We start from the raw sequence: 11303 nt of genomic DNA on the forward strand, positions 1-11303 counted from the left end.
GTCCTATTGAAGGGAATCGATTGCGAACCAATCTAATTCGACATTTAAGGTTGATACTTTAGAATTCTGATATGATCTTTGTGCATCAGAAAAGTGTTCAAAAATCTTTATACAAAATATGTCGTTTGATCTGATTATCGAACAACTCTTATATGAATAGTTCCTAGAACTAATGCTTATCGATTGGTCAATTCATCGTTCTTCCAGGATATTACTCTTAATACCATAATTTCTATTCCATATATCATCTTCGGAATCATCGCTAAATAAATCTTCCAATGTCTTTATTTCATGTTCACGCTTTCACTATATCATGAAATGCTGACGTGCTTGATTTGTAGTTCATGATCCATAAGAACATTACATCATGTATGCTCATTAACGTTTCCAGACTCATCCAAATCACTCACTTAATCCTTAGTCATTGAGGTTACTTGATTCATTTAGCAATTAAGTCTATTTTAGTTATTTTAGGGTTTTCCAGGGTAATCTAGACGTTTATGAATTTCAGATACATACTGTACTTCCGTTCAATTTAATTTGGTCTTTGTGGTTGATTTGTCTAACAAATATCAAATTCTTACTACTGAATACGAGCTAGAGTTAAGCTGAGCTGAATACTTCCAAAATTATCATTGAGCTAAACTTGAGTAGACGAACATGCATTGAAGTAATATCTATGCCGTTCAGGTACTAACATATCATTAAGGTTGATCGGCTCACTTAAGCTGTGTTCCATAACTTTTAAATGTAGTCCAATACCTATGCTTATTTGGATTCCTTAATTAATCCAAGACATTTACTTAGTATAGGCCATAAGGGTATTTTGGTCATTTTAGTTTTCAGTTTTATTCCATTCATTTCAGAGCTCGAGGATATCCAATCATTCTTGAGCTTGGTGATATTATTGGGTCACTTCCATTACAAGGGTATTTTGGTCATTTTATAGCAGTGTATTTCAATCCTTTCTTTCCGTCCGATCTTACTATTAAATTCAATCTTATCATTTATTTCAGTCCTTTCGAACAATTCTAACAATAGAACACCCCCGACAAATTGTTCTTCAGGTATTTACTCATAACTCAGATATTTTCGGGTCAAGTGCCTTCTCAGATTTTACAAACAGAATATCAGGAATTTTCCTGCACTAAGTCAGGATCTTAACAATCAAATCCGTACTTAATCGAGTTAAGTACAAATCCTCAAAGTATTTTCTCATTCAGGGTCAACTTGAACTATTTTACCTTTCAAGGGCATTTATGTAATTTCTTAACCAGATGATTTCGATATTAGCTCTTAACTAAAATAATATAATTTAGAGATCCTATGATTAATTACTTTCTTGAATACTCTCTGATCTGAAATGATTCCCTAATAGACTTCTAGTATCCTTCACAAACTCTCCTAGGATTAAAACCGGTTATCCATAATTCCAAATAAAAACATTTCTTATGCACATCAGTAGTTATATCGGATCAATATGTCTTTTCAGAGTTATTAACCAACTTCCAGGGACAATTCTTGTCATCCTACAACATAAGGGTATTTTTGTAATTTTACCCTATTGGAATGTTCTCATAATTTCCCATCCAAATACTTTTAACATTTAACCTTTGATGATATAAAATATAATTTACAAATCCATGTCTGATTTCTTTATCACTAATCACAAACTTGTAATTTAATTCTAACAATCTTTCCAATCTCTTATATTAGTTATTCGATCCATATTCAGTTACCGATTTCTACCACATTCATATCGAGTGTATAAATTAACCAACTCCACAAAAGTGACCAACATTATCTTATTCATGCATTTACCAATATTAACATGTTCCATAAAGCATAAAGAGGTAGTAAAGTATTACCTCGATTTCTGTGCAATACTGATCGACCATAAAAATTCCATTCGAACGCCTTTGATCTTTAATTCAACTTCCAATAATTCCTCAGATACATATCAACATAAATTATATAAAAAACGGAGCTTAATTTCGATAAACGGATCGAATCGGGTGATAAATCAAATAAAAATAGCTTACCGGGTTGGTATTAACCAATAGGTACATACATTATATAGATCAAGTGCTACCTACTTAAGGATTAATTATTCTATCACAGAAGTAGGATGTCTCACGTTTCCCTTAATCTCTACTAAGGGCTTCTCCATGAATACACCTCTAAAGGGCCTCTAACCCTAATGATTGTAACTGCTACATACTATTTGAATGTGACACTGAAACTCATGTGCAGTATCTGAATGCAACATTGACTCTGCTGTGCATGATGCCTACCTCGTCATTTCATGTCAGCATCTTTATGTGTCCTTACCTATGCCACTAGCTTGCCTATGTAGTGAAATCATGTAGTACAATACATTTATTAGTGTGGCATTGAGCTTGTAAGCTTAGTGTTTGGAATATGTTTCCGTGCGCAAGTTCTTAGGAGACCGTTCGTGGAGCGTTATCATCATAAGATATTCCAGATCAACCAAGACTTCAGAGTACATCATGATTTATATTAGAAGACATGTACTACTAGTAGATCCTTTGTATTTAGTTGTATTGGGATGCATTTTGGGAGTTCCCCTTTATTTGTAAACTATGATTATTACATTTTCATTTCCTATTATTATGGATGGTTTTTATATGATATTTTACAACTGATTTTAAAGGAAAATTTTGTGTTAGCCACCTCGGTGGCTTCTTGTGATACATTAATCTTTCGATCTTCATGTCAAATTGGAGTAGGGTGCTACACTCTGTAATATAAGCCCCACAAGTTACAGAGATCCCAAAAAGGATTACATCTCTCCAAAAATAATTCTCTCTCATGCTACCATAAATGCTAAAACATATTCTTTTGAAAAGAGATTTAGGAGTTTGAATTTCTTTTGATATTTTAAAAAATGGGGCTTTTTTGAAAATAAAGTATTTTAAGTTTTTAATTTTAAAAATAAATTTTCAAAATTACTAGATTATGACAAGTGTCACTTAATGGGGTTTTTTAATAGCCATTGGAGCTGAAACACCTACATTGATAATGTTTGTAATATTAAAAATTTGGACGATTTAAAAAATATTTTAGACACCAATTCATAAGAAACGATATAAATCAAGCATTTATTTTATATTTAAGCCATTTTTATATGTATGGAAAACTGTCATTTAATTTTTTTTTTCTAGTTTAAGTTTTATTATAGGACTCTGTTTAGAATTATTCCGATACAAGTCTAAATATTTCTATTAGCAACCTGAAAATGTTTGAGCGTTTAAACATGTTTGATCCTACGTCTTCCTTATAATATGTCAATAATAACGTCAATTGAATTAAATTCAATAAAAAGAATATTCAAAATTAAATTCATTAAGCAACTGCAGTGATTAAAAGAAGTGTTGTTCTCTATAGAGGTTTCAAGTTTGAACAATCGCGTCTACAAGGTGTGTACGTTGTCAATAACTAATAAATATTCTGAACAGACACTGTCTTATATTTATCTCATACTATTAAAAAATAATCAAAATTATTTATCATGCACATTACTTGTGTAAGTTGTTTCCCATTTCATGCTTTGAGTTGGTTGGGGAAATAGAATATATCTTTATTGCATATGTTGTCTAAAAGGTATCCCTTTTGCTACTATAATTCACAATGGGAGATTCCCATAGGATTTCCAAAGTTTACAAGACAAGTCTTCTCATGTCTTGCAACACAAGCATGTGTTATACATATATATATATATATATATATATATAGGACAATACAAAATTTCATCTTCCATTTATATAAAATAGATTTTTTGTTGTTGTTAATTTCTGATGGAGGATAACTCCCAACAACTTGGTTTGGTTCTCATCTTTCATTTATTTTATCTTTAAAAAAATTAAAATTTCAATTTAAATTTTTTAATAATTTTTTTTATAATTTCATCCGGACATGAACGTTGTTTTGTAGGAATAAGAAGAACTACAAGAGACTTCCCACCAGCTCATTTCTTATTTAAAGTAGAAGGCTTCTCGTGGTTGGCCAAGACAGGCGTTGAGAAGTATGATTCTGATGTTTTTGAAGCTTCTGGTCAAAAATGGTATGCGAATATATCGAATAAAGCAATCGAATTAAATCTTGAATTCGTCGTAAATATTCTTTTATTTCTAAATTAGGAGATTATCGTTATATCAAAATGGAGACAGTAAAAGCAATGGAAATGGGTTCATCTCCCTTTACTTGGTAATTGAAGAAACAGAAATTTTACCTATCACTTGGGAAGTCAATGTCAGCTTCAGGTTATTTGTGCTTGACCAAATCCGTGACAAGTACTTAACCATCGAAGGTCCTTTATCATACGTATTATTATCCGTCATCGTCGATAATGATAAAATTTTGTGCCGGTCTAAATTTTATCAACGTTAAACTTTTGTAGATGACAATGGGGCAGTGAAGAGGTTTCATTGGATGAAGACCGAATGGGGGTTTGCTCAATTGATCTCCATCGAGACATTTAGTGAAACAGCTAACGGCTACCTCATTGACGATTGTTGCGTATTCGGGGCTGAGGTGTTTGTAGTGGAACGGAATTGTAGATGGGAAAGCCTTTCCATGGTTAAACAGCCTAACGATAACACCATCATTTTCAAGATGGAAAAGTTCTCCAAATTAGACAGGAAGTATTATGAATCTTCGGTTCACACCATCGGGGACTTGAAATGGTATAAATTTCTCGGATTTATATTTGATGTACCAACGGTTTATAATTTTCAGTACTAATATATACATGTAACATACAGGAAATTGAAGGTATATCCGAAGGGAAATGTGAAGTTCAAGGGGAAAGAACTGTCTGTGTTCCTAGAGTTGGTTGAGGCTGATAAGCTTCCTCCCAAGAGGAAAGTATATGCAGAGTACAAGCTACAAGTAAGGAACCAAATCAACGATAATCACATGCAATTTTCAGGTAAATCCTTTTTTTTTCCTATGATTTTTATGGGAAAAAGGGTCACAAGATACAACAAAACACATCGTTTTCTATTTTAAACATCAATTATTAAATTAACACGAAAAAATAATATAATGTAAATTAGATTAAAGACAATTTTAAAATTTATTAACCTGATGATTAACTATGTTTGTCGCCGTCTTCTTATGAAACATATTGTTTTTATTTTTCAAATGTTAATTATTAATTCAGTGCAATTTTTTCTTCACGTAAATCAAATATTAGCTCAACGTTATTTTCCTTTTAACACATCATTTATTAACACAATAATAGTGATGTTTGTCACCATCTTAATATGAAATGATTATTTTTTAAAAAATAATATTTTTTAATTTAATATAAAAATTATCACGTAAATCAAATATCAGTCGAATAATATTTTTTTATTCAAAATATCATTTATTAATACGATGGTAAACTATATTTCCCTTTAAAATATTTATATTTTTTATATGAAACACGACAGTTAGATATCATGCTTTTGATGCGCCCCCAAAAAAAAATTCATAAACTTGTGTGCAACAGTTGAACGTTGGTTCAGTGCAACAAGTGTAAATTGGGGTTATCCACAGTTCATGCCGCTAAAGCTTCTTCACGAACCATCCAAGAGTTGCATCGTCTCTGATACTTTGATTGTTGAAGCAGAAATTACCATCGTCTCTAAAGTCAAGCGTTTCTCATAAATATATTCACTAACCTCTATATTGATGTATTATTATTGTTAACTCCAATTATATTTATTACTTTATCTTATTTAACATTATTTTAATATAGGGTAAAGTACACAACTGGTCCCCCGACTATAAGATAATGCTTTATTGAGTCTCTTGACTATTAAATGTTACAAAATGATCCCCCGACTATAAGGAGTTGCTTTGTTGAGTACCTTGACTATTAAAAGTTACAAATGATTACTCGACTATTCATTATGTTCCAAACTCGTCATTTTTTGTTCTTAATTTTGATAGCATTCTGAGTTGTACGTTAACCTACTGACCAAGATGATAAAATATGATCTCATACTCTCAAATGATTACCATATTTTAGTCAACATGTTAATGTCCAACTCAAACGACCACTAATTTTTTAACGGAAAAGGACGAGTTTGGAACTGTTGATAAATCGGGTAAAGTAAACGAAAGAACACAAGAATTTTAACGAGATTCGGCAATGTGCTTACGTCCTCGGTGCCAAGGCGGCGCTAGAAAATTTTTATTCAATGATAATAGGTTTAGGTTACATCTCTATTTATAATAGAAAACCCTGGTACATAATTACAAAATTAACCCTGTACCGTACCACGGGGACACATCCCCCGCACCCCCAACCCACATAATCGTAACCCCTTCTACAAGACTTTCTTTGTAAGGACAGTTGATGTTCGCTGCGTTCGCTTCGCTCACTCCGCTCCATCCCCTGTCCTCTTTACCGGTATATTTATGAGCCATACCTTACAAATCTCCACCTTGGCGAATATCCTGCCCCTTAGGAAACATTCAATGTGGGTTGGGTTACCTTGCTTCTTTAACAACTTGAAACATTCAACAAGTCCAAGCAATGCTTGAACTTGTCTGTTGTAACTGGCTTGGTGAACATATCAGCGACATTCTCATCAGTGTGTACCTTCTGAAACAAAATCTCTCCAGATGCAACCAACTCTCTGATCTTGTGAAAACGTACATCAATGTGCTTAGTTCTAACACGATATACCTGATTCTTAGCTAAGTGAATAGCACTTTGATTGTCGCAGAGCAGCTGAACTCCACCTTGCTGAACACCCAACTCCTTCACTAAACCAGTGAGCCATAAAGCTTTTTTTGCAGCTTCAGCCGCTGCCATGTACTCAGCTTAAGTTGTAGATAGTGCCACAACAGATTGAATAGTAGACTTCCAACAAATAGGTCCTCCACCAAGAGTAAAAACATACCCTGTCTTAGATCTTCTATTATCCAAGTCACCTGCATAGTCTGAATCCACATATCCTACAGCCAAAGGATTATCTCGTTAACTACCAAAAACAATTCCATGTCCCACAGTACTCTTTAAGTACCGAAAGATCCACTTGATTGCTTCCCAATGTTGCTTACCAGGTTTAGACATATACTTACAAACTTGACTAACAGCATGAGCTAAATCAGGACGAGTACATATCATTGCATACTTCAAGCAGCCAACAGCATTAGAATACGGAACCTTTGCCATATCTTCAGCTTCCTTATCTGTCTTAAGGCACTGTTCTGATGAGAGCTTAAAGTGGTTCGCCAATGGAGTGCTAACTGGTTTTGCGCTGCTCATCGCAAACCTTTCTAGCATTTTTTTTAATATAACCCCGTTGAGATAGCCACAGTTTCCTTGAGTCTCTGTCCCTGCAAATTTCCATTCCAAGAATTTTCTTTGCAGCACCTAAATCTTTCATATCAAATTCCTGACTCAATAAAGTTTTCAAACCGATAACATCATCCATGTTCTTCGCAGCAATCAACATATCATTAACATGCAGTAATAGAAAAATAAAAGAACCATCATCAAGGCTCTTAACATAGACACAACAATCATACTCACATCGGTTTTAGCCAATCTTGATCATATAGGAGTCAAACCGTTTATACCACTGTCTCGGAGACTGTTTCAACCCGTACAAAGATTTCTTCAATCTACAAACTAAATGCTCGTTTCCAGGTTGAGTGAAACCTTCAGGTTGCCGCATGTAGATCTGCTCCTCTAAATCACCATGCAAAAAAGCAGTTTTAACATCCATCTGCTCTAAATGCAAATCCCAACTGGCCACCAATACAAGTACTGCTCGGATTGAAGTGTGTCTGACCACAGGAGAAAAGATTTCATCATAAACAACTCATTTCTGCTGTGAAAAACCCTTTGCTACCAAACGAGCCTTGAACTTCTCCCCTTCTTTTTCTGTTACTGCTGGTTTCTTCTTATACACCCATTTGCAACCAATCGGCTTTTTACCCTCAGGAAGGGGAACCAACTCCCATGTACGCTTGTGATTCAAAGACTCCATCTCCTCAACCATGGCTGCCATCCACTTGTCATTTTTCTGACTAGTAACAGCATCATGAAAAGTAACCGGATCATCACTGCTAACAATAAGTGCAAAAGAGACCAAGTCTTCAAAACCCAATCTACTCGGAGGCTTTATATTCATCCGTCTCACCCTGTCTCTGGCGAGACTATAATCCTGCAAATCATCCGTAGTGGAACCACCAGAAGTCGGTTGAGACGTTTCTGGTTTCTCAATTGGAACTGCTCGAAATCCACCACTGTCGTGTCTTTCTTCTGTTGCAACATGGATTGTTTATCAAAAACAACATCTCTACTGATCACAATTTTCTTCACAACTGGATCCCAGAACTTGAATCCTTTGACACATTTCTTGTAACCTAGAAAAATGCACTAATTCGATTTTGCATCAAGTTTGGATCTCTCATCAGCAGGTACATGCACATAAGCAGGACAACCAAAAATCCGTAAGTTATCAAAACTAACATCATGACCAGTCCATACCTCTTCTGCAACTTTCCCAACCAATGATTCCCTTGGCGATCTGTTGATAAGATAACATGCCATGTTAATAGCCTCGGCCCAGAAGTGTTTGGGAAGCCCCGCATTCAACCGCAAACATCTGGCTCTTTCATTCAACGACCTGTTCATCCGTTCCGCAACACCATTCTGTTGTGGTGTCTTGAGCATTGTAAAATGTCTCTTAATCTTGTGCTCCTTACAGAAGTGTAAGAACTGTGAATCTATGTACTCCGTACCATTATCAGACCGCAAACACTTGATTTTTCGTCCTGTTTAGTTTTCTACCTCTCTTTTCCACAGCTTGAACTTATCAAAAACTTTAGATTTCTGTTTCAAAAAATACACCCAAACTTTCTGTGAAAAATCATCAATAAAAGTAACATAATACCTAGATCCACCCAAAGACGATGTCGTGGAAGGCCCCCATACATCAGAATGCACATAATCAAGAATCCCTTGAGTTGTGTGCTTCGCAGTCTTGAAACAGACTTTAGTCTGTTTACCAAGAACACAATACTTGCAAAAATCGAGCTTACAACTTTTGATACCATGCAATAGATTTCTTTTGTGTATTTCTATCATACCACGTTCACTAAGATGAGCAAGACACATATGCCACAATTTTGTAGTATCATCACAGGATTCAACAGAATGAACTCCACCTGCAACGGTACTCCCTAACAATCTATAAATATTTCCTGCAGTCATTTTTCCTTTCATCACAGTCAAAGCACCTTTAACAATCCGAATGGTTTCCCTATCCTCATCAGCCTTAGGGATAAAACCATTATTGTGCAAAGTGCCCAAAGAAATCAAATTCTTCTTCAAATCTGGGATATGTCAAACACCACTCAACGTCCGAACAGAGCCACCATACATCTTAATTCTGACATCACCAATACCAACAATATTGCAACATCGATCATCACCCAAATAAACAGAACCAGAATTAACCGACCTGTATGTCGAAAACCATTCCCTATTTGGCGTGATATGATAAGAACATCTAGAATCAAGAATCCACGCATCCGTCAATTGAGTCATTGAAATAGAAAGCATATCACCCTCACTGCAATCAGAATTATCATCCTCGACCACGTTCACAGACTTGGATGAAACATCACGCTTCTCATCAGTCTGCTTTTTCAAATTCGGGCAGTCTCGATTCATATGTCCCGCCTCCTTGCACTTGTAACAGTGAATTGTCTTCTTATCCCTAGATTTGGATCTGGAATTTCGCTTGCCAGACCCTGCCTTCTCTGGCTTCCGTCCACGGTCTCGATTACCCTTGACATATAAGCTATCGGCTTGAGAGTTTTCCCCTGCATTCTGCTTCCGCTGGTTGTGAGCCAACAAGGTTGCAGTAATCTCCTCAACGTTGATAGTCTCTTTCCCATATGTAAGAGTAGTCACCATGTGTTCGTAAGAGGGAGGCAACGAACAAAAAAAAATCATCGCTCTGTCTTCATCCTCAATTTTTACATCAAGCCGAGCCAAATCAGAAACGATTTGATTGAAGACATTCACGTGTTGCGCCAAACCATGATCGTCCTGCATCTTCAATCCATATAGCCGCTGCTTTAGATACAGTTTTGTCGTTAAGGATTTGGACATAAACTGACTTTCCAACTTCCTCCAAATTTCGTATGGAGACGATAGATTCATGACGTGATACATAACCTCGTTCGCCAAGCATAATCGTATGGTTTCTGCCGCTCGTTGTTGCAATTCTTCCCAATCTTCCTACTCCATCGACGCCGGCTTTGTAGGTCGCAAAGCCTTCAGGATCCCCTGCTATGCCAACAGATCCTTCACCTTCGTTTGCCATAATCCAAAGTTACCCAGACCATCAAATTTCGTAACTTCGAACTTTGCTCATGACATCTGATACCAATTGTTGATAAATCCGGTATATTTATGAGCCATACCTTACAGGAACATAATGAATAGTCGAGTGACCATTTTTGTAACTTTTAATAGTCGAGGAACTCAGCAAAGTAACGTCTTATAGTCAAGGGACCATTTTATAACATTTAATAGTCAAGGGACTCAATAAAATATTAGAAAAATGGTTAATCCGAGACATAAAATAATAATAATAAACAAATATTATTATATAAATCGAATGAAGCAAAATAAATAAAGAATTAAATTAGATGAATGAGATTGGTTACTCATATGTAGACATGAAATTGATGATGAGCGGAGTTAGATAAATAGAAGAGAAAATTTTGTTGAGGCATGTATAAACAATTTCCTTAAGACAAATTCATCATTTCCTTGGTGCTTTGAGTAACATTGGACGTCTGTCTCCTAGTATACAACAACAAATGATCACAACAGTAAGAACAACCGTAATGATCAGTCAAATATAATCTTGTCTTTCTCTATCACCGGAAAGAACGAATTTTGAATGAATTTTCTAAGTGTTTTCCTATTCTAACATTTTAACCTTGTATGATGTAACTTGTGTCTCTAAGATTTATTCCTTAACTAGTCTATTTACAGAGGAGAGGAAATTAATCAAAAGGTTATGACCTTTTGACAAGGAGTTAAGACCATTTGATGAAGGGATTAGTTGAAAAGTTAATAGTTATAATTGAATGGATGCAACTTTAAACCGAGTAACATAACTTATTATTAATAAGTCTTTTCACCAAGTGACACCATTTATCATAAATAGAATCAATTTTATTCAATTAATTCATAATTTTCCAACAATGCCCTACATGAATGAAATTGATGATTTTAAAATGACTCGATATGG

General features: G+C 35.1%; 1 protein-coding gene across 1 annotated transcript; it reads left to right on the forward strand.

Annotated features, from left to right (window-relative positions):
• The first annotated feature begins 3812 nt into the window (after positions 1-3812).
• On the forward strand, positions 3813-5676 carry LOC120208621 (TNF receptor-associated factor homolog 1a-like). The gene is made up of 6 exons (XM_039207850.1): positions 3813-3843; positions 3955-4084; positions 4161-4330; positions 4421-4706; positions 4785-4951; positions 5519-5676. Exons 1-6 carry the CDS (start codon positions 3819-3821, stop codon positions 5674-5676), a joined length of 936 nt encoding a protein of 311 aa, XP_039063781.1. The 5' UTR covers positions 3813-3818.
• The last annotated feature ends 5627 nt before the right edge of the window (positions 5677-11303 follow it).

Source organism: Hibiscus syriacus, unplaced genomic scaffold (genome assembly GCF_006381635.1).
Source record: "Hibiscus syriacus cultivar Baekdansim isolate YM2019G1 unplaced genomic scaffold, ASM638163v2 tig00016725_pilon, whole genome shotgun sequence".
NCBI classification, from domain to species: Eukaryota; Viridiplantae; Streptophyta; class Magnoliopsida; order Malvales; family Malvaceae; genus Hibiscus; species Hibiscus syriacus.

Bases quoted from the DNA above. Each gene is read 5' to 3' on its own strand.
- LOC120208621 (XM_039207850.1), top strand. From the start codon at position 3,819: ATGGAGGATAACTCCCAACAACTTG. The intron at 3,844-3,954 runs GTTTGGTTCTCA...GTTGTTTTGTAG, and splicing joins GGATAACTCCCAACAACTTG to GAATAAGAAGAACTACAAGA. The intron at 4,952-5,518 runs GTAAATCCTTTT...TGTGTGCAACAG, and splicing joins TAATCACATGCAATTTTCAG to TTGAACGTTGGTTCAGTGCA.